The sequence below is a fragment of the Pungitius pungitius genome, chromosome 20 (assembly GCF_949316345.1).
Source record: "Pungitius pungitius chromosome 20, fPunPun2.1, whole genome shotgun sequence".
Taxonomy (NCBI): domain Eukaryota; kingdom Metazoa; phylum Chordata; class Actinopteri; order Perciformes; family Gasterosteidae; genus Pungitius; species Pungitius pungitius.
In genome coordinates this window covers 7,789,965-7,811,943 of record NC_084919.1, presented here as the reverse complement: position 1 = coordinate 7,811,943, position 21,979 = coordinate 7,789,965, and the positions used below count along the sequence as shown (strand labels likewise).

Below are 21,979 nucleotides of genomic sequence, written 5' to 3'. Positions count from 1 at the left end.
GCACTCTTATGCGCATTTACTTTGTAATATATTATGCATCCAATTACAGTATACATCCCAGTAACCACTAAAGGTCATTTTAACATTAAAATCTGCTTGAAATGTTCAGACCTCAAATTGGATGAAACATCAACGTGCCAAAAGTCTGTTGATAATTGACCCCCACATGTCAGGCTTCAAGGCGGCCATTCCACAGAGACGCCTCCTTTCAGGAACTTGGTGTCACAGGTTCTGCTCTCTCCCTTCTCTCATCCTACCTTGATGGCCGCACCTACCGGGTAACTTGGAGAGGATCTGTGTCGGAACCTTGTCCTCTTACTACTGGAGTTCCTCAGGGCTCCGTCCTGGGTCCCCTCCTCTATCTACACCAACTCTCTCGGCTCAGTCATTCGCTCGCATGGTTTCTCCTACCATAGCTAAGCCGATGGCACCCAACTAATTCTCTCCTTCCCTCACTCGGACACTCAGGTGGCGGCACGGATTTCTGCCTGTCTGACTGACATCTCTCAGTGGATGTCTGCTCACCACCTGAAGATCAACACCGACAAGACTGAACTACTCCTCAGAAAAGACTCTCCCACCCAGGACCTGACTGTTAACTTTGGCAACTCTGTGTTAACGCCCACTTTGACTGCTTAGAAACCTCGGCGTGACACTTGACTCCCAACTCTTTCTCACTGCCAACATCGCAGCGACAACACGATCCTGTAGATACACGCTCTACAACATCAGGAGAATACGACCCCTTCTCACTCATAAGGCGGCGCAGGTACTGATTCAGGCTCTTCTCCCTTCTTGACTATTGTAACTCTCTCCTGGCAGGTCTCCCTGCTGCCGCCATTCGACCACTGCAGCTTATCCAGAATGCAACAGCTCGACTGGTCTTCAACATTCCAAAATTTTCCCACACCACACTACTTCTCCATTCTCTTTACTGGTTACCAGTGGCTGCCTGCATCTTCAAAACATTGGTTCTCACATCCATGACATGGTGAAACCCTACATCCCAACCCGCACACTCCGCTCTGCATCTGCCAAGCTGCTTGTTCCTCCCTCTCTGAGAGATGGAATGAGCTCTCTGATGACATCAGGACCGCAGGGAGCCTCTACATAAATTGTACTTAATAATTGCACTTTTTATATTACATATTTTGAAACTGTTTATTTGATGAAAATTGTACTTTCTTGTTACTCGTTCTGCACCAAACACATAATACGCAATGATAGATATGGTATTCCAAACGTTCTCCTTAATTAATACGATGCTAAAATAAAAACATAGCTATTCATATCACATCTTGCACTACAGCGCCACCCTGGCATTGAAGTGGTACTACACGGAAGGCTGTGGTTGCCATGGTGCGGCGTCAGCGGTTGCGCTGGAGCAAACCTCTAGGCGTGCCGTGCAACCCAACAAATCCCATCTGAACGCTACGGACTGTCAGAACGTCTCCCTTTTGCTGGTCGACTGTGGATAATATCAGGGTGGCTTATTCGTCAAAATACACTCATGACTGCATCCAAAAAGGCAAACGTCTCCGCCTTCTTAGATCTAAAGGTGGCTAAATTAGCTTAACTTCATGCTAGCTCGCCTTAACGTTGACGTTAGTTGAACCGTAATGTCGCTAACATTAGCCTACCGAGTTAATTGTGACAAGCTTAAACCAGACAAAGTCAGGGAGACACGAAATGGTAAACGGTCAAAGCGGAAAGGTTGGTGGCTGCAGACGCAGAGTAGTAAACACATTCCACCTGTTGAGGGTTGCTAACGTTAGTTGTTGTTTTTCTTTGCTGTGCTAGCATAATGAGCTATCGCCCCGTTAGCTCGTATTCTATAGTTAACTCATTATGGGCTATCTTTAACTAATACTCCCCCCATTCTTCTCTTTTATTCGTGTCCATTTGATAATGTTGCATGTATTTATAGAGCCCACCCGAGGTGTGTGGCTAGCATCGGATAACTTTGCCACGTTGTAGCTTTTAACGTTAAGTGCCTCTCACGACAATACAAACTGTCCTCAGCAGACGGCCTTCTTTAATCCAATCTGTGCGTGTCACGGAGAGGGGGCCTGGGGGGAGCTGTCGTGCATCATGAGACAGTGAGACATAAGAACGATGGAGCAGAATATGTGAATGATGTTTCCAGCGAAGGGGATGTGGATCATTTAACCTGTGCGGTGAGTGTAAAGATGACGTTACTTAACATACATGTAACCTTTGTTAAGTTGATTTGGTTTGAATCAATAACCATCATTACTGTCTGTCTATCAATGTATACATGTATTTTCTAATGAGGAGATAGGAGAAAAAAAAACATCTAATGAGAGACGTTTTTAATGTTAAGTAAATAATGTCAGGTGAAGGGCCTCTGCCAATGCTGCTTTTTCTATTTAAGATGATGCTGCTTTGTGTGTGATTGTTGCTATATATACCTGTAAATTAAGTGATTCAGGGCTGCTGAAAAGACAATTGACTGCACAGATATTTGTCTTGGATTTTATATTTATTCATCAAACTATTGAAGGCCATTTCATCTCTTACAAATGACACTCCAAAGGTGTTGGATTAAGGTTAAACACAGAGCAAATATGTTGACATGTTTTACATAGGATTTGTGTAATGTATAAAAACACAAAAATACCTAATATTTAGTTTAAACATTTTAATAGACAAAAATATAGTTACTCACAAAATACTATTGAATCATTTGACATTTGATACAGTACACGTACATTGCAAAGGGCACAACAATACTGTGTAGAATATTTGTATGTAGCAGCAGTATTCAGTGTACTGATGTCATTCAACTTCATGGAAAATTCCACCTCATTTGTGTTGTCGCTTGGTGACCAAGACACTCGACACACAACACCTTAGAGAAACCATTTGGCCCAGAGAAATGTTCAAATGATGAGATTAGTTTACCAGAAGACATCTAATGTTTCTTTGTAACATCAGGAAAGGTACATCCTGAATAATTTTTAATGTTCCATCATATCTCACACCGAATCCCAATGTTATATATATAAGTTTGATTTGTTTCATTCCAACTTTAATGTCTTTATATTTAACACAGCATTTCTTCTCCAAGGGACATCATGGAATCAGAAAACGTAACCGATCTGTATGAAGACAACCGAGATGTTGATCAAAGTCGCCAGTCCCTCCGGAGTACAAAGAAAGATTCCCGAGCATCCTCCCTCCAAAATCACAAACAGATCTTGAAGGACAAGGTCCAGGGTGAGGAGGAAAAAGACGTCTGTGTAGAGAGTAGATCGAAAACCAGAACCTGGCGTTCAGATCCAGATCGGGACCGACTATCCGATGGAGTCGGACGCAGGAGTACTGGGTCGTTGTACTCCGAGGACTATGAGAATGAGTCTCCTTCAGGCCGATCCATCTCACCATACTCCCAGTCCCGGAGTCCATCCCTTACCCCTCAGAGAGGGGTGCGGGCAAAGAGGATTTCTAACGGCCCCTTCTACAAGACAGGTATGTGGAGTGAGGAGATAATCAAGTATGCAAGGATGATTAAATGAAACTCTCAGTGCTTCCATTTGATCTACTGTCCAGGTGATGGCAGTGTAAGGCAGATTTCTCACATGGTGGTTTTTTGCAGGACAAGTTCTAGTTTCTAATCACCACTAGTGCACCATGTGTTTCAATATTGGTCCTGTGAAAGTATTCCCCTTTAATTTCCTCTAAACCATTTTCGCATCTTGCATGTTTTGTGCCGAGCAGGTGTTGTGGGGCGCCGGGGTGTGACACGCCCACCACGGCCGGGTGGCCAACCCCTGACCCAGCAGCATCGCAAGGGAGTGCGTTCTGGAAGCAAGGAGTCCGTGCCCCCTAAAGACCTGGACCTGGTGACCAAGAGGATGCTCTCCGCTCGCCTGCTGAAGATCAATGAAATGCGTAACTCCCTCGCTGAGCTGCAACAGCGCACTGATGAGCTGCAAAAGGAAAATCGAGTCCTAAGACAGGTAGCTCTACCCTTCTCGTTGAGTTAGGGCCTAAGAATAAGTTGAAGGCCATAATCAAACATCAAATTTTAGTGGGCAAACACGCAATGCAAGGAAAACACATTATCTTTTAGCTTTTTTCATTTCCTCACCCCCTGAAAGTGTCATTTCTCTTCTTCTTTCGCACGCCGCAGCTTCAGGTGCGTCAAGAGAAAGCCCTGCAGCGCTACGATGACACGGAAAGCGAGATATCCCAGCTACTGGTGCGCCACACCAACGAGACCCACGTGCTGCGCGAGCGGCTCAGGCGCACTCAGGAGCGTGAGCGGGCCGCCGAGCGCCGGATGAGGGACAGCGAGGAGCAGCTGCAGAGGAGCCAGGCGACCATCGCGCGGCTCAAGAAGCTGGTCGACCAGCGGGATTTAGGGGCCAGAGACGACCTGAGCCGCAGGCTGGATGAAGAGAAGACGCGGGCCCAAGAGGCAGAACGCAAGATTAAGGTACATTTATTTGATTTGTAGTTAAAGCTGAGCTTTGCAAATATTTAATTTCTCTAGAAGGTGTTTTTTATTAGTGTAGTTATTTGCATTTGACATTCGCGGCCGTCTAAATTTAAAAATGTAAACTTCATAGAAATTACTTCAATGTTGCAATGGCGGTAAAAAAAATGCTGTTTATCTTTAACATAATATCCAGTGTATGGCTTACAAGGTTATACTATAGCCGGCTAAGCAAGGACTTGGAGATATAAAATAAAAGCCAAATCATTTACACCAACATTTGTATTTTTTCATTACTTTTTGTCATGCTGCCACATGGGAGCTTTATTTAGTTTATCTGTGTGTGCTTAAAGGAGCTGGAGCGTAGCATGGAGCTGAGCAGCAACAGCTACCAGAGGCAGATGGCTGCAGAGAGGAAGAAGACAATCAGTGCTCAGGAAGAGATCAGGACTTTGCAGGAGGAGCTGGAACGACTGACCAATAAACTCAAGGTCCATGTGCAGAAGAATATGCCTCATTATACCAACAGAATTTCATTTATTTAGTTTTGTGTTGACCAAAATGTGGCTTTCGAGGGTTTTACAATCTGTACACATACGACACCCTCTGACTCAGGGCCCTCACGTCGGAACAGGAAAAATTGTGTTGATTAAAATGTTAACTTTGTTATATTCTTTCCTTATCAGGAAAAGGAGAGAGAACTCGATACTAAGAACATTTATGCCAATCGCATGATGAAACCTCCACTGAGAAGAGATGTTGACAGTGGCGCAAAGCGGATAGGTAAGAACTGACTTGGTCGGGTGGTCTGTATCAAGGAGAACTGAAGTCTAATATACAACCTGCTCGCCCATAGTTCCCAGCAGGAGCAGCACCAAGGCCGCTCAGACTAAAGACGCAACGTCTAGTCTGGATTTCCCTTCCCCTCCCCCAGCCATCGCTGATGCCAACGAGTGCAGTGAACAGGCCCCGGATGGATACCTATCACTTAAGGTAGTCAATTTACTTCACAGTAACCCCCCCCCCCCCCCCCCCCCCCACACACACACAATTCATCCTTCATCCACACCAAACGCCTAATTGACGTCAGCCGCAGATTGACGGAGAGGACGGACGGACGGAGACGGAAGAAAGACGTCAAAAGTTGGAACAGCAGAGGACGAGAGTAAGAGCGAAAGGAGGCGACAAGGAGACGGGAAAGAACGAGGAGGAGAAGCGGCAACTCAATCAGGAGCTCACTGTGCTTGATGAGAAGGCAGAGACGGCGAGAGACGGTAAGAACATTAAACCGTGTGTGTTTAACAAGTACAGGAAGGCAGCGATGCAGTAATGGATTTTCAGATTCTTTGTCCGCAGTCTGGGAGAGGAAAACCAAGCGAGACGAAAGTAAGAGGACGCCAGAGAGTTCCCTGTTAAACCAGGAGGACGAGAACGACAGGAAGCGCGGCCATGTCCAGGAAGAGGTGGACAGGTGGAACCAGGGGGCTGCGCCCAATCAGCAAGCAGCGCAGGAAGCACGTCGCAAAAAAGAACAGCTGCTGGCAAAGTTGCGGGAAATAGACCGCCAGGAACACAGAGCGCAGGACACCATGTTTGCCGAGCCGGATGCTTTTGAGTCGAATAAGGCTCCCGCTGACCATTCATCTCCTCGTCTTCCTGAGCACAGGAACCATAACTCCACAAATTTCAACATCACAGAATCAGAGGAGTCGGCCGGTCTGCGCGCCGGAAGCGGTGAAGGCGGAAGGAGGAGATCGGGCCCGCTCGTTGGCGCAGTCACATCAGGGACGAGAGCGCCACGGTCCCAAATCTCCGGGGACGACTTGGCATTCGGAAGCTACGCGCCCTCTTTCGGACATTCGGCCTCTCGCGGCTCCTCCGGCTTCCCCCCGCCTCCGCCCAAAGAGGACCGGGACTCGGCGTTGGAAGCAATTGGTGTTTTCAGCCTCCGAGGGCTGGAGACAGAGAAAGAGAAGGAGACGGAGAGAGGGGAGGGGAAGGAGAGGAAGTCCAACCTCATGCAGCAGCTATTTGGTGCCCTGGCAGCACCTGCTAGTGACAGTGCGAGCACCTTCAATAAAATGGAGGTCCTCAACAGCCCTCCAAGTACCAATGGAGTGCGACCAAGACGGGAAGGACTGCTACGCTTCAACTCGGGGTCCTCCACCCCTCCGGCGTCCTCCATGAACACCCTGCACATCACAGACAGCAGGCCGGCCGTCCGCGCCATCGCCTCGTTCGACGACGACATAGAGGAACTAACTTTATAAAATTCCTTTAGATTCAAGGTGGTCGGTCTGCTAGCAGGTCGACCACACTGATGTCAGTTAGTTACTAAATGACACCAAAAATGAAAGTAAAGGCGATTGGGACACGGGTCGTTAAATTCAAGCGTCACACCATTGATTTCCCAATAATAAGATCAACAATATCAAAAGGACCAAGCATTTCAAGTTTCTTAAAAAACATAGGAGACATTTAACTAGTGACTGTTTGTAGTGGTTCATGTTGAAAATGGGTCATTTCAAATGATCTCCAAGCATTCAAGTGCATGTGTGTGTAGTAGACCTGTGTGACAGGACACAAAGCTGGTGAAACTGCTAATAGGGGATTTTGGACCGTTTGTTCTATTTCGATAATAGTGGTGCTTGTGATCACTGTGGAGACAATGTCTATTTCTGGTTTCTTGTGTTTGAACAGACTACTCAGTTTGCATATCGGTTTTTGTGGTAGAACATAACTTGTTTTTTATTATTTATTGTATAAAGAGGGAAGAGAAAAGATTGCACATCCACAACCTACAGAATCACTCCAACAAGGATGAATGTTTTATAAAACACAAACCAAAAGTCAGGGAAAACAGATATTGGCTGCAAATCCACTTTATTTGCATTTCACATGTTAGCTCTTTGCTTGCAGGAGTGTTGTTTCAAACAAAATATGGCAATCAGCACTAACACAAATCACCTGTAGCAGAAGTTATTGTTGAGTTCTTATAGAATTACATTTTAGCTTACAACTCTTAATGTTGTAGAAGGAATAAGGGATAATATCACAAATGTCTATTTTGACACATTTTCGAAAAGCTCTTTTCTTTTAGTAACTTAACAACTCTGATGTTAATTGGTCTGTATTTATGTATCAACTTTTTTCACATTTTGTACTTATTGCATTGTTATACAAACCGTATGTGTTGTCGCATTTTATCGAGTTAAAATAAAAATAAAATAAAACGCAGTTGTCCAGTCGTGTGTGACGCACTTGCAGTGTTCATGCGGCGGGAAATATGCTTTGGGATTCTTGGGACGTCTCCAAGCAACAAGAACCTCCTGACGCAGCCCGCCCGCCCCGCCCCTCCCTCCGGCAGGCGCTCTGCTCTAAAACAAGTGGACCGTGAAGCTGTTCGGGATGCGATGAGAGAGCTGCAGGTCGGAGAAGCTCCAGGAGGACTCGTGAATAAAGGTAACGCAGCCACACGCAGTTAGACTGCCTTGTTCCCGGCGGTGTGTCGCCCTGCAGCCCGCCGGGAGAGGAGAAGGTTTAAAACGAGTGTTACCGTGAAGGCGATGTGGACTGTAGCCCGAAATATTGTGACATTTGTTTACAGAAATAATGCTAAGGCTACATACAGAGTAACAACTTGCTATATTCCACTGCGTTTTACCGAAGGAAAATAAACGATGAACATGACATGCGACATTTGCAAAACTTTACATTCCGACAACACTCATTTATGGGTTAGGAATAAAAAAAAAAATGTTAAACAGAACTTTAGAAAAGGCATTGCACTTTTTTATTATTTATATGCTCTAGTAATGTTTTATCCGTACATTTATTAAAAAGAAATTGCCCACATTCAACGTTTGCGGTTGCATTATAGTAGTAAGACTATATTAATGGCAGAAATAATCATGTTAGATGGTTATAAAGATTAACATAAAACAGTCACTGACTTTTTTGAAGGAAGTTTCTTCACGTCTCAAAATGTTTTTTTTTCTTCTTTCTTCAAAATATGTACACCCAGAGAAGAGAACTCGTGGATTGTGATCACGTAGCATGAGGTTTCCTCTCGCAGACTGTCTTTCTGCTGCCATAACGAAGTAATCCAATATGCCTCAGCATTGTGTGTTCACCTTTCATGAATAGCTTTTAGGTTAGTCAATGAACTCTCAACAGTCTCTCTCTGCCTTCTTGTTCATTATGTTGACATAATGTGCTGGATGGGAGAGCCAGACTGCTTTTAGTTCTTCAGCCTGGACACCACAAATGCATCTTATTGGTGTGGCAACGCTGCAACTCCATGTTGCTGAGCCATCAGATTCTGCTGCCTCAAAACCAGAGGAACGTAGCGTCATGCTGCCGGATTTGGTTGCCAGTTGAGACACTTGGATCATGGCGATATATATATATATATTTTTTTGTCTTTAAAAAAAAATCTTTCGGCATGACGATCTGTTTTATTGAACTTTTCAGGCTAAGAATGTAGATCTTCCTTAAGAGGATTGTTTTTATTTTTATTATGATGAAGAGGCTAGTTTTATTGTGATTCTAAACCCTTTTTATATTTAAATTGTGTTCAAAGCTCACAAGCTAATATGGTTACACACACTCTTTCCCCTCTTTACAAACCTCTTGGCTCTGCAGTTTCTTTTCACAGCTTGAATCAATTCCTGTCCGTACATATCCTGTCCTAACGAACTCTCAGAGATGCACGTGGCATTGATTTATTTTCCGCCTCCTGTAACAACAGTGTGGTCCCCAGAGACCCACAGACTGCTTTTTTAAGAGGCTTTCATACATTAATGCAGCTACTCCTTCCAGTCAGAGGTCTATTTTACCTCAGAAAAACATAAGCCTATCATTAGACACAAGGGCAGTGACATCACCGCTGCTGTGCCCGTTATGGAATAACTGAGCTCCAACCACTTATTCAGTGCTTGGAGACTTCATAGGAAAGAGGACACTGGGCAGAGAGTCTACGTGTGTGTGTGTGTGTGTGTTTGCTAAGTCCATAAAGATTAAGTTTGCAACGTAACTTCCTCAGGTGGGCCACCATAACTCCTCCAGTGCTTCTAAACAGGTAAAAAGAGGTATTTAGATGCCATATTTGCTAGATTGAATTGGGTATGGATGTGTAGTAGAAATCCAGGTTCTTGGTCAACCCCTTTGGTCCAGACCCAAAAGAGATTTAGATTTCTGGTTACCTGTAATGAAGAAATGCCAACTGTGGTTTATGAAGAAATGGCTGCAGAACAATTTGTGTCCCATCAGCCTCAGTTGTACTTTATTTTCAGTGCTTAAATAGCAGATGTAAACCTTTAATGTGAATGTTGAATGTGGTTCATTGCTGCCTGAGACAAAATATGCCCGTAATGTTTTTTGAAACACATATATATATATATATATATATATATATTGCTGTATGGATTTGTAGTCTGAAAAGAGCGAGCCTGTCAGCCGTACTGCCAGTTTGCAGGTCTGTCACTGTGTTGTTTAATAAAGGCAATAAACCCAGGGGATAGGAGATGGAAGTAGCTGATTTATCCACGATGACTGTGTCGTTGCTGTGGCAACAGTTTGTTCCTGTTAAACAAAAATACTAGAACTATGTTCCCGCAGTGTGCTGATGAAAATGTGATGCGTTAGACGTCTCGAAAAGCTCGATCTAAATCCTGAGAGAGAGAGAGAGAGAGAGAGAGACACCCCCCCCCCCCCCCCCCCCCCCCCCAGAGCCTCGTGCTCGCTGATCTGTCTGACACACAGTTGAGGTGCAGTCTCTCACGTCAAATGTCATGTTAGCTTTGTCTCTTTGTCGATTGGATGTGGTCTGTGGTATAGTCAGCAAATGTTTCATAGCGTGCTTCTTTCTCCTCCACAGCACAGTTCCTGTCGCAGCAGAAGAGGCCACCAATGAGGAGAAGATATCTTTGCCTATTTTGTATTGTGACCCTTTTTTTTACGTGTTTTCTTTTCACCCAGCAGTTGGATGATGGACGCTCCCTCAGCTCTTGGGATCTTTGTGGACCAGGCTGTCAACCCGGCCGAAGCGGAACGCGTGAACCTTGATGATTTCCCTTCAGATGACCATCTCCTGAACTTGAAAGCGCTGACGGAGAAACTGAGACTGGAAACGAGGAGGCCTTCTTACCTGGAGTGGAAAGCCCGGCTCGAGGCGGAAAGCTTCAGAGGATCGAGGAGCGGAGAAACCCCGACGCAAGCGGAGCGCGAGGGGGACGCGGTGAGCGGCACAGAGGCCGTGCTGAAGTCTCAGGTGATTCAATGCAAGCTGCCATCGAGCGTCCTGAAGGGATTTGAGAACATTGATGAAGCTCTCAGTTGGCTGAGGAGAGAACTGGTGAGAAATCGCTTGAATTATTCATAGTGTAGAAATGTAATATCTGTCCACGGAATATGGAGCGGATAGCAATAAGTTTGGCATCTTTAAAAAAAAATATATCATTTGGTTTAGAATTTGGTCCTATTAATTAAAACCTTGTCTAGGCAAATAACTTCAAAACCTCTTCATTAACATTTTTGTTCCCAGACTGACATGCGCCTGCAGGACCAGCAGCTGGCGAGGCAGCTCATGCGGCTGCGCGGCGACATTAACCAGCTGAAGATCGAGCAGACCTGCCACCTGCACCGCCGGATGCTCAACGACGCCACCTTCGGCCTGGAGGAGCGGGACGAGCTGTCGGACCTGCTGTGCGAGTGTCCGGTCACGCCGGGCCTCGGGCTCTCGGCCCCGCTGAGGCTCATCGGCGTCACCAAGATGAACCTCAACTCCAGGCGCTTCTCGCTCTGCTAGCGGCAGCTCTGCTAGCGGCAGCTCAGGGCGGCAGCTCTGCTAGCGGCAGCTCTCCTAGCGGCAGCTCTGCTAGCGGCAGCTCTCCTAGCGGCAGCTCTGCTAGCGGCAGCTCTGCTAGCGGCAGCTCTCCTAGCGGCAGCTCTGCTAGCGGCAGCTCTGCTAGCGGCAGCTCAGGGCGGCAGCTCTGCTAGCGGCAGCTCTCCTAGCGGCAGCTCTGCTAGCGGCAGCTCTGCTAGCGGCAGCTCTGCTAGCGGCAGCTCAGGGCGGCTCTTTGCGGAATCCTGTCGACCACGATGTCGTGAGGCAAACCTCGATGTAATGTCTGTTTTCATGCAGCCACTATAATCAAATAGAGGGATTTAGATCATGTGTATTATTTAGAAAGAGTGCAGTAGGTACATGCTGTGTGTAGTGTATTTTTCTTCCACACTGTATGTGGCTTTGGCAGCTATGAACGGAAACCTGAAAACCACAGCACATTTCAGGCCATCGTAACTACATGACACAATCTGAGCTGATTCTTGTGCACTTTTTAAAACCTTATCACTTCATGCATTGAGCGGAGATTTATCAAGCACACAGCCAATGTTAAAACATATTCTTGGTAGGATGTTTTTTGTGTTTCCTCGTTCTGCAACATAATCTAAATGTTTTGTGCTTTTTAAAAAGATGCCTTTATATTGATACAGATAGTCTACTATACTATACCCAGTGCATATTTTAGTTAGCGAGTAGCTGCGTCGATTTAGAAAACCTAGTTTGTATGATGAAAATGATTTATTCTTAGTAACTTGTTACAATGCACTAGATGGTGATGGTTTTTTTTAGTCATTTGCAGAAGTATGTCCTTTTTGAAAAATACTTTTGTTTTTAGCTTTGCCCTTTCTATGCCCAAATTGTTGAGTGTTTTTTTAGGCATTTTTTCTCTGAAATAAAAACATGGTTTAGTTTATTGATAAACATCCAATTATGTTGTCCTCTGCTCTCGTTCCAAATTACACGAATATGTGGATCTTGTTATGAACTGTCGGTTATGATTACATTACATGTCATTTAGCTGATGCTTTTATCCAAAGCAACTTGCATTGCATTTTAACCCACGGCTTACATTTTGCCTGGGGAGTAATTAGGGGTTAGGTGTCGTGCTCAGGGACACATGGAGCAGCCGGGATTCAAACCGCCAACTTTGCAGCTCCCAGCGACTCACTGCACCATTGCCCTTGATGAGAGGCAAGCTGCCCTTACTCTTTTTCTTTGTGGGGGTTTACATTTAAAATGTGGGAATATCAAAGTGAGTATGGTCCCAATCCACGGACCATGCAACAGAGGTGGTATTGCCTTTCATGACAACCACTGTAATGACCAGTTTAATATCCAATTGATTACATACATGTACTGGAAATTTGTATGCTTTGCTTTTTCCAGCCTCTTTTTTGCTTTGCTTTGCTTTTTCTGGCACAACAAAGCACTTTCACGTTAATTTTTACTTTTTATCGGAAGACTTAAGTCAACGAATTAAAGCGTAATCCAAGAAAGTTGGTTAGAGAAACTGATCTTTCTGCTTGTTTCGATTCCAGGTCCACCCAGCAGCGGTCATTGAGGTCTAATTTAATGCATCAGCATCTCTTTTGCATGACAAAATGACTTGACTGGCATAAAATCAGGAACCTGAACCTCCGCCGCTGTAACATGAATGCTACAAACTAACAGAAGCCACACGTAAGGGATGCAATAGTTGATTATATCCTCTGCATTAAGTCTAAAATGAAATGATTGAATATACTGCAGTAAGATGTCTTGAGCCTTTGTGTACGAGTGTCTCTGTACATTCCTTCACAGCTGGGATTTACAGTAAGGATGAGACCAGAGCACTAAATATAACAAGATATTCTTAGTGTTTTAAGGGTATATTACCTATTTGGCTCTGCTCTTGGGTGCTGATGGGATGACACGTATTCTTTCTCATTTACAAAGATACATTTTTCGGGTTAATGGGGAAAAAACAACCTGCAAAGGAGATCTCGATCATGTGGAAATAAGAGCGAATCGGTTTGACCACACAATTAAACCCCCGGAGTGTCGAGGCATCTATTCAGTATTGGCAGTTGGAAGAAAGATTTAAAAAAGGTCAGAGGAACACTTGGACCAGCTGCAGGACACGTATTAAACGTGTCCTGCAGCTAAAAATAGAATGTTGGACACTAATTTGGGCAAAGCGCCTTTCTCCCACATTCCATTTGGCTTAAACCGTGTACTAAGATTTGGCTCATGGGCCATGAATGGGAATCAAACGTTGCCCCTTTTATTTATAGAAATTTTTATTTGAGCCCGATATTTACAGCGAGTTGTCTTAAACAACCATTTGATGTTGCCTATCCAGTGTACCGGTAGTCAGACTTTCTAATCTTCATGCCATCGTGGCTGAAATCTCGTTTCCATTCATGACAGTAATGACCGTCTCAATAAAACGCCTCCGATTCTTCTTCAGGAGGCATCAGCTTGCAAGTTTACTAGAGGCCCCACGGCGGCTGCTGCCGTAAAGATAATTGGAAAACTCTTTATAAAAGCAGCATGAGATCGTTTAATGCCTTAATTAGACTGACTGATCCGTCTAATGTGTTTAAATCATACGGTTTTGAAAAACTGGATTAAGAGGGGAATTTACAGGAGGCCAATTAGGAGTTTCGCCGAGTACTGTGAGAAAGCAGAGACAGTTAAAGTCAAAAATAGTAATTTACTGTCCCTCCCTGCATCGAAACAATGACGCATCTTCGCCATAAACTGACCGCTAACGGTGCGCTCGTGTCGGGTCTTCCCGGTGAGAATGGCTTCTTGATGATCTCACCCCTTTTGCTCAAGGCAGACGGCGTCTTGAGCCAAAAGGTGCTATTTGAAAACTGGCTGAAGTGTTCCTGTCTGCGCGTGCACACCATCACCATCCAACTTCCATTCCCACTAGACTGGGAAAAGTAGATCAAGGGGAAAAAAATGGTTTAACAGCCTGCTTTTGCAGACTGGAATGTGCTCAACTCAAACTGTCCTGCCAGTTTCTCGTCAATCAGACTTAGAAAACTAATCCCTCAAGTTGAGGGGCGAGATTTGGGATGATTGCTTTGATGTAACTCGGACTGAGGTTTCCACAGGACACTAATGTGCATCCAAGCAAATGAGCAGTCAGACAGGATAATAACCAGATTAAACCTTTGCCCATTGTTAAGTGACAGTTTTGCTGTATGCAATTCCAAGCAAACGAGGAGGCCAGTCTCCTTTAAAACTGCTCATGACGCAGCAGACAGAAGTGAAGGATGATAAATCACGCTCGCAATTTAACAACCAAGACGGACATTGTAAAGTAGCCGTTATTTAATAACCATGATTTGCTCAACAACTGTAGTTACAGTTCATAATTACGGTGTGTGTGAGACAGACTGTTGGCAGCAGTACTGAAGTGGAAAAGGCACAATGACAGATACATGTAATGTCACAATACACAACAAGATGCCCTGCACTAGAAATAAAACAGATTTACATCAGCCTGAACGGCTTTGTCAAATACAGTCCCTGTTCAATCGCTCCAATTGAGTGAGAATCTTTGTTTTTACAGCATTTCCTCGGTCAGTTTGTATATATATATTTATATAAATGAGTAAACAAAAAGGATAGTGTAAAACTGGTACGCAAATCATACTGAAAAAATAATAGCAAAATATCACACTCACGCCAATACATGAATAAAATCCTCCTGGCGGACGGCGCCGAGTGACCTATAGTAGTATTACAATAGCACAGCCTCATTCTTCACCGTATGCAACATGGTCTCAGTCCTCTGGTGCAGCCTCCAGAGTCTTTTCTAAAAGACACTGAAATATTCCCAAAGATGGGGGATATTCGCTGCATCGCTGACAGCTGTGGCAGATACTGCCAATAAACAAGTACAAAAATCAAGACACTTATATCAGAAGAAAATACATCAGAGGCTACAAATCCCTGCTTGGCAACAACTGACTGCTCGTCATCTACAGGGTCTGCATAAGTGCATTTGTTGACTTCATGTTTTCGTGGTAATAGGTCGAGGGTTTTCCTTGAGTGCGTCGGGAAAGGGGAACGTCCTCTTGATAATTAGAGGAAAATACAAAATATCTTGGGTCAGTGCTAAGGACCCCCTTCATCTGATCCCCTGAGCTCAAGGCTGCTGTTCATCTGAGGTCTGGTGGCGGTTAGGAGTCCTCAGCTCTCGCGGAAACAACAACAACATTAAAAAGCACCTCTCTTTATTGCCCGTGTCAGGGTGTCACTCCATCCTGGTCCATGCTGCAGCCCAGAGCTTCGATGTCGTTGCTGATGTCGGTGATCATGCGGTCCCACTCGTCTCCCTCGGGGGCCTCCTGGCTCTCGTCGGAGGCGCTGCTTCCTCCCGCTGCGCCGTTGCCGTTGGTGGGGGAATCCGAGGCGGAGCTGGCCGTGCGCCGGTATCGGCCGAAGCTGTCCGTGATGATGCCGCGGCCGTCCTTCACACCGATGGTCTCGAGAAAATTCTCAAAGTGCTGGCTGTCCTTCTCCGGGATGAAGGGGCGCAGGCCTGCAAGGGGCACGGTACAATGCAGAGGGTCAACTGACTGCGTCTGACACCATGACGTCTGACACCATGATGTCTTCAAGCACACGTTTAAAGGAGCGTACCGAGCAGGAGGAACTTCCTGCTGTCCCCGTAGAGCTGGCGCAGGTTAATGCAGAACTCGTGAATGGACGCCCCGTTACGGTACTCATGCAGCAAGGTGGCGAACTGCTGGATCTCTTGCGATGACAGCTTTGTCCGCAGCTGGAAGTGGAAGATATGTTAAAAAAACACGAGAATACAGTTGGGGAAAAAATAAAAATAAAAAAAAGACGTCATACCGTGGTCATGTAGTCCTGCAGCAGCTCGGCGGCAGTGGTGCTGAGATCTCCGTCACTCGCGGTCTTCGTCTGAGGGGACGCCGGGGTCGATGCTGGTGGGGAGTTTCCTTCTGCCTCCATGGAAGCCTGGAAAGGACTGAAGAGAAGGACGCGTCCTTTGTAAGTCACTGCCAAGTAAAACACTAGCAGAGGTGTGATGAGCGTGGAATCGTCGCAGTCGGGCTCCTCAACTGCAAACTTACAATGTGCTGGCTTCCTCTTCAAAGGCCTCCTTGACATCCACCTTGCTTGAAGAATCATCTGGAGAAAAATAAAAGTGCAATTCATGGGTTCATATTCTGACATTCAGGCTGCAAGAAAATAGAGATCACAAAAAATGATTTATTTAGTTCTGTGTTTCCTTTACCGCTGTAAAGAGAAAGGTGTCTGGTAGGTGTAGTTGCGCCGTCAAAAATGGCTCTGTCCAAGAAGTCAATGGTGGATTCTGTGTAAACGATCTGGAAGACCTGGCTGAGCAGAAGACACAGCTCCTCTGCTGCTGCCTAAGACACAACAACGATCATGTTTACATTCATTGCTACTAGGTGGCTAGGAGTAACAATTTAAATTCACTAAGGATATCTCAAAAGGCATCGTTCCACCTGTGTAAGATAACCCAACTAAAGAAATGTCCTTCAGGTTTCTTTTTGCATGGCCACGGACGCTAACAAATACCTTGTTATCAACAGCCAGCACAAGCAAACAGCAGACTTCCACGAGCACGGCTCCACCCTCCGATAAGGAGCTCAGGGTCTGGGACTTGTTGAGATCCGGACACGAGCTGGGACATGGGGAACCCCCCGACTCCTGGGCTGAAACAAGAGATGAAAAGGTACAGTCAAATTAACAACACACATCACGCCAACATCTCAACACTCAACGGAACACGTTAATGATTTTCTGACCCGTTTTGATCACCACGAGGTGCAAAGAGTCGTCCCTGATGTAAGAGACGGCAGCGATATCGTGGATGGGCACTCTCAGGATGATGTCTTCTCCATCGCGCCACACAAGCTTCACGTTGTACGCCGACAAGCTCACCACGGCGTCCTGCTCCGACGTCAGCTGGCCGGCCAGCTGATGGGACTTCTGGGAAACACGGTCGGCAATGTTAGTTATGTGAGAAACTGTGCCAGCTGGTTTTGGAGAAACGCAACCCACTGGTGGAGACCGCCCACTGAGAAACTTACCCGGGCATTGTCAACGAGCTGCAGCACTTCAGTGCGACTCGACGGGTTTAAGTATCCCGGAACTGATGTCAGCTGTCCCAAGTACTGGACAGGACAGAACGTGCACAGGTGTGTTACATCCAATACATCATCATGAGGGAATGGTGCTAAGAACCGTTTCTTTAATACATGGGTTAAGGAGAGTATTCAAACTCACTTTGACTTCCTTCTCAATGTAGTCATTAAGCAGGATGTCAGGGTCAATGCGGTGGTCCGGCTGAGAGAGGGAGAAGGTGTGGAGTGCCCTGCGCTCGGTGGCTTTCTCTTGGGCCTTCTTGTCTCTCCCCTTCTCTCCTTTCAGGAAGACCCGCTTGAACGGAGACACGATACCTGGCTGGAGAATAAAAAAAGACAGACAGCGGAGTTGAGACATCAGAAGGTTCTAAAGCCGCCTTGCAAAAAGGTGTGAGAAAGAAAAAAAACTCAGTGTGGAAATACAACATTTCATGCAGCTACAGCTTAATGTCTCTCCCCAGAAATACATGCAGAAACTGTTAACTTCCAGTCACTGGTATTTATATGCTTCGTCATTTGTGCTGATCAGGCTTCCTCTGACTGCGCTGGTAGCTGCAGAAGTAAGACAGAGCAGACCCACAGTCCTCCGTGTCCCCCAATGTGTGCTGGTTAAATGTCGACAAAAGCATGGGCACAACAAAACAGCCTTTTGCAACACTGGATGGGATCTGCAGTGGAAGTCAGTGTAAAACATGAAGTACGATCACATCGTAACCGTCAAATAATGAGCAGCTGCCACAAACAAGAAGTAAAAAAAAACCCACAAATATATATTAAAATCGTGTTGTTTTGAGTGCAAAAACTAAACCAAACACAGATACTTTAAAGCATGTATGAGCCAAGTGAAAGGCCGACAGTGCTCATCGATTGTGTCAACGCCTTTACACGAGACACAAGAACCGTTTTATTTGCATGTTGGCAGCTCAAACCCTACCTCGTTCTCCATGGACCCTCTCGCTAGAGGATTCGCCATTACAACGGAAAGCACACTGCGCAGCGACGGATGCTGCTGCGCTCCGACCGTCTGAACTAGACACCTGTTGCCTCCACTCGTACACGGCGACAGCTGCCCACTTGTGACGGACATACAAACACAGTGGGGGGGGTTGGACTCCCCTCACAGAAGAATGGAGGCGTATGTGTTTCTGTACTCCGGGTGGCAGAACAGGAAACGGGACTCGCCTCAACTTCCTGTGATGACACGCGCCTTTGAGTATTGAAGCGCTTACAAAACTGTGACATCTCGTGTGGTTAAAAACAAAAAAAAGAAGCCGTTTCACTGCCGTTGATGACATGCAAAGAGGGCGCGTGGTGAGTGCGAATCCCTTTTGCTCCGGATCTTCATATCTTATTCCGATGATTGCTGCCTTGCATCAGTCGATTTGAGACTCTGAAACTGAAGCTCCAGGCACGTTGCTGCCAAACCACAGCAACAAACAAGACCTCGTCTGTTCCGTGATGCTAACCGCCGCTGTCACATCGGAGATGCTGATTCAATAAAAGGCAAAAACAACAGACAACCGGGTGTAGTTGAAGCCAAGGGGGATTACCTGTTTACACACCCACAATAGTGATGAATGCAGAAAAAGGTCAGGAAGGTGTATTTGGTTCTTAGCGTCTGTGGAACAGCACCACCTACGACCAGTGCATTATTTAACAGCGCGCAGCTCATGTGCATTAATGTTTTAAGGCTCATTCTTGTGAAATGTGAGGCCAGAGCTAGCGTGGTTGACCCCAGCACATTCCCGCAACAAGAACCAGTGGCTTTTTAGGGAAAGTGTTAGCAAAAGATACATAAGTCAGGGTGATGCCGGTCTTCTCTGTGCTGTGGGTGACAACAAGTGGTTTCAGAGTGCTTTCAGACTTTCTTAACCTTAATAACAATGCAGGAGTTTTGCATAGCTGTACAAACTAAGCACTCCTTAGCGGCGCATTATCACCACCAAGTGGCACGTACAGGAACATTATGCATGAATACTGTGACCTCACCAGCACCACAAGCACTGGTGCCTAAAAGTAAAGATCAATCCTGATCAATAGAGATCACTGAAGTTCAGTCCAGATTTCCCTCCACATCAAGAGGAGGTGGGATTGGAAGGCAAGTGACATTAGTGCTTTCGTCATGAATGAGAGAAAAACCAAAAGTTGCACTGACCAGGACGATGACGCTTCACCTCTCACTACACCGCTCGGGTTGTGAGAGCTCCTCTGTATTCCTGCCTTTAAATTAAGCTTCTCCCTGGGCCGACCCGGAGGGAAAATGACCCAAGTGTCTGTTCTAAAACGTTATAGATTGAAATGGGAATGTCAGCCACGTGTCATGAACATACAGATCCGCCTCTCAATCAACCGGGATCAATAGGCAGTGAGTGTGTGTTTGTGATTCCCTTCAGCATGACTGACCAGCTACTGACAGCTAAAGTTTAACACTGATCCCAAAGGACCCACAACCAACACACACAACAACGAGTGTAGCTATGGACATTATAATCCAGGGCCGAGAGAGCACAACGTTTAATGTTAACTTGTCACACCGGATTATAAGAGTTCTTTGGTGTTTAATGTGTTGCGCTTTACTCATTTTAGCGTTAATACATTGCATTTAGCACCCGTTAACGTTGGGCAAACTAAACATGAATCCCGTGTGATTAACCATAGTTTAATGAAAACTCTGTAAATCTGACGGTGTGTTAACGCCACTGCTTATTATTATTATTGGTCTCAATTTAGTAACATAACCGCTAAACTAGCCGGGTCTGACTAGCTAGAAAGTTAGCATGCTATATGGTCAACTTGCAGTGGAAAGTAACTTCAGTTATGTAAATTGCCCGACTTACCTTTTTCACTTTTTTCACATCATCCTCCATTTCTATGGAGATGTCCTCTTTGTCATATTCAGCTTGGAGATCCAGGTAAGACTATACATAACTAACGTTAGCAGCCGAAGCTTTTTACCAGCACTCACCTGAAAGTAGTTAGCTTGTTAGCCTCGAGTAAGTTAGCCTAGCATTGATAAAGTGGTGCCGGAATTTAAGGGGATAGCAAAATGACATCCTGAATTTTACCCTTATTCAACAACCATTGGAGAAGAAAAAGCCGCGGTGTCACCGCGGTGTGAACGGAAACGCCGCGGTGCTTAAAAACACAACTAGACAAATAGTCTGTAAACAGGACGAACTCGGATCCAACGAGCAAAACTTTTCAATCGTGCCGCCATTTTGGGCGTTAATCTGTGGTCCGGCGTGCTTCGCCCCGCTGGTCATCACAGTGAAAAAAAACCTCCCCGGGGGGACATCGACGGAGGGGCAGGCCGACCAAAGTGTCCCCTCGCGGGCAGTGACGACTGACGGAGAGCCGCTTCAGACCAGGGACGTGGAGCTAAAAATAGACGTCATGTTGTGATTAATGCACAGGAAACTGTTCGGTTCGTATTGTGTCGATTTGTTTTGAAGCTCAATCCAACTTCATGGCAACTAATACTTTTTGAAAGAGTTTTAATAGAGTAGTGATTCATTAAAAATATAGTTATTAATTAAAAATATAAGTATTAAATCATTCATTATCTGTAATTGTTTTATTCATAAAACGTTATATTTTAGTATTTGGGGCTTTATGTCATTTATTTTTCTGTACAGTATCAAGCTGTTTCTGACCACTATGTGTTCTGCATTTTTTTTAAATTAATGTGTCCATCTGTTGAGCTAAGAACTGCCTTGTGAGTTAAATACAAGCAACGCCCACATCTCAACAACCTCATTTTAACATTTTCCCCAACAGAACTCCATGTAATCAAAGTAAATGATAAACACCTGTGTGAGTGTGCATCACTATGATAAGCTCATTTAACTATTCACAAGAAAAGAGTTTACTGTAAACGCGTTTATACACACATTGTGTCACGTACACCTTTGGTCATATACTGCGACTGCAAACCTTTTATTTGTTAAAATGTGAAATGTGCATGAGAATACAGTACTAATAATGTATTGCACTTTCAAATACTATATTTATTTTTCTTCTTCTGGGATGAACAGTCTGATATATGAATCTACAGTAAGGCTTAACATTACATTTTCAGCATAATATTTTCTTTTCATCTAAAAACCAAAACATACAAAAAGAACTGTAGCACCATATGTCATTAGTAATACTCATATTGTTCCCAAAAATAGGACATCAGTTTTGCTTTTTTTCGAGAACGGGGATTCCATGAGACAATTTACTTACATTGTATATTTAACAACAACAAATAAATCATTCCATATATGTTCTCAGTCACAACAGAGGTTCTCTGGAGTACAATTTTTTTTAAAGATGCTACAGATTGTAGCCAATTTGCCTACTGCCTTTGTGCCAACTCTTGGTGTACCTGGATAAATCATATAGCCTAGGGAGTATCCCGATAGATTCGTGAAATACACCAACAAGCTAACATAATCTAGAAATTGATTCAATATAAACAAAGCAATATTTCTCAACACCATTTGATAACTATTTCCAAAATTTGCAGCAACTAATATGACAACAATA

The 21,979-nt window shown here is 45.0% G+C and overlaps 4 protein-coding genes across 43 annotated transcripts in view; 2 read left to right on the top strand and 2 right to left on the bottom strand.

Moving 5' to 3' along the window:
• Positions 1–21,979, bottom strand: part of rps12 (ribosomal protein S12) — a 209,637-nt gene that overhangs the window by 22,632 nt on the left and 165,026 nt on the right. For 2 of the 32 annotated variants that reach the window (XM_062559617.1, XM_062559635.1), the window contains exon 1: positions 14,426–14,435. The exons of 28 other annotated variants lie outside the window; for them this stretch is intronic. The gene's annotated coding sequence lies outside the window, so the exon portion shown is untranslated. Of the gene's footprint in view, positions 1–5,418; positions 5,429–14,425; positions 14,436–21,979 lie in introns of those variants that run through there. 2 more of the 32 variants (XM_062559625.1, XM_062559642.1) reach the window with 1 other exon arrangement.
• lca5 (lebercilin LCA5) lies at positions 1,344–7,748 on the top strand. 6 transcript variants are annotated; one of them, XM_037449777.2, is made up of 10 exons: positions 1,344–1,558; positions 2,026–2,177; positions 3,077–3,492; positions 3,742–3,983; positions 4,157–4,462; positions 4,816–4,953; positions 5,149–5,245; positions 5,319–5,455; positions 5,553–5,736; positions 5,804–7,748. In XM_037449777.2, exons 3-10 carry the CDS (start codon positions 3,099–3,101, stop codon positions 6,730–6,732), a joined length of 2,427 nt encoding a protein of 808 aa, XP_037305674.2. In that variant the 5' UTR covers positions 1,344–1,558; positions 2,026–2,177; positions 3,077–3,098; the 3' UTR covers positions 6,733–7,748. The 6 variants fall into 6 exon arrangements, with proteins under 6 accessions (XP_037305674.2, XP_037305672.2, XP_037305673.2 ...); XM_037449775.2 differs by having other exon boundaries at positions 1,344–1,713; XM_037449776.2 differs by having other exon boundaries at positions 1,344–1,713; positions 2,023–2,177.
• On the top strand, positions 7,817–13,159 carry fam167ab (family with sequence similarity 167 member Ab). 2 transcript variants are annotated; one of them, XM_037449781.2, is made up of 3 exons: positions 7,817–7,924; positions 10,442–10,817; positions 11,007–13,158. In XM_037449781.2, exons 2-3 carry the CDS (start codon positions 10,449–10,451, stop codon positions 11,268–11,270), a joined length of 633 nt encoding a protein of 210 aa, XP_037305678.2. In that variant the 5' UTR covers positions 7,817–7,924; positions 10,442–10,448; the 3' UTR covers positions 11,271–13,158. The 2 variants fall into 2 exon arrangements, with proteins under 2 accessions (XP_037305678.2, XP_037305679.2); XM_037449782.2 differs by having other exon boundaries at positions 7,839–7,924; positions 10,445–10,817; positions 11,007–13,159.
• On the bottom strand, positions 14,593–20,823 carry ccm2 (CCM2 scaffold protein). 3 transcript variants are annotated; one of them, XM_037448815.2, is made up of 10 exons: positions 20,287–20,823; positions 17,592–17,768; positions 17,396–17,479; positions 17,111–17,294; positions 16,881–17,017; positions 16,573–16,708; positions 16,409–16,466; positions 16,167–16,302; positions 15,951–16,089; positions 14,593–15,849 (listed from the first exon to the last, which is right to left on the bottom strand). In XM_037448815.2, the coding sequence occupies exons 1-10, from the start codon at positions 20,314–20,316 to the stop codon at positions 15,554–15,556; spliced, it is 1,377 nt and encodes a 458-aa protein (XP_037304712.1). In that variant the 5' UTR covers positions 20,317–20,823; the 3' UTR covers positions 14,593–15,553. The 3 variants fall into 3 exon arrangements, with proteins under 3 accessions (XP_037304712.1, XP_037304710.1, XP_037304711.1); XM_037448813.2 differs by lacking the exon at positions 20,287–20,823 and adding an exon at positions 18,384–20,275; XM_037448814.2 differs by lacking the exon at positions 20,287–20,823 and adding an exon at positions 18,384–20,275 and having other exon boundaries at positions 17,111–17,291.

What these genes read in the sequence shown, in the direction of transcription:
- lca5 (XM_037449777.2), top strand. Translation starts at nt 3,099, where the DNA reads ATGGAATCAGAAAACGTAACCGATCTGTATGAAGACAACCGAGATGTT. An exon ending in GACTGACCAATAAACTCAAG is followed by an intron (nt 4,954 to 5,148) that starts GTCCATGTGCAG and finishes TTTCCTTATCAG; the next exon opens with GAAAAGGAGAGAGAACTCGA. An exon ending in CAGTGGCGCAAAGCGGATAG is followed by an intron (nt 5,246 to 5,318) that starts GTAAGAACTGAC and finishes GCTCGCCCATAG; the next exon opens with TTCCCAGCAGGAGCAGCACC.
- fam167ab (XM_037449782.2), top strand. Translation starts at nt 10,449, where the DNA reads ATGATGGACGCTCCCTCAGCTCTTGGGATCTTTGTGGACCAGGCTGTC. An exon ending in GTTGGCTGAGGAGAGAACTG is followed by an intron (nt 10,818 to 11,006) that starts GTGAGAAATCGC and finishes TTTTGTTCCCAG; the next exon opens with ACTGACATGCGCCTGCAGGA.
- ccm2 (XM_037448813.2), bottom strand. Translation starts at nt 18,536, where the DNA reads ATGTCCGTCACAAGTGGGCAGCTGTCGCCGTGTACGAGTGGAGGCAAC. An exon ending in CCTCGTGGTGATCAAAACGG is followed by an intron (nt 17,018 to 17,110) that starts GTCAGAAAATCA and finishes CTCTTGTTTCAG; the next exon opens with CCCAGGAGTCGGGGGGTTCC. An exon ending in GAAGAGGAAGCCAGCACATT is followed by an intron (nt 16,303 to 16,408) that starts GTAAGTTTGCAG and finishes CCTTCTCTTCAG; the next exon opens with TCCTTTCCAGGCTTCCATGG.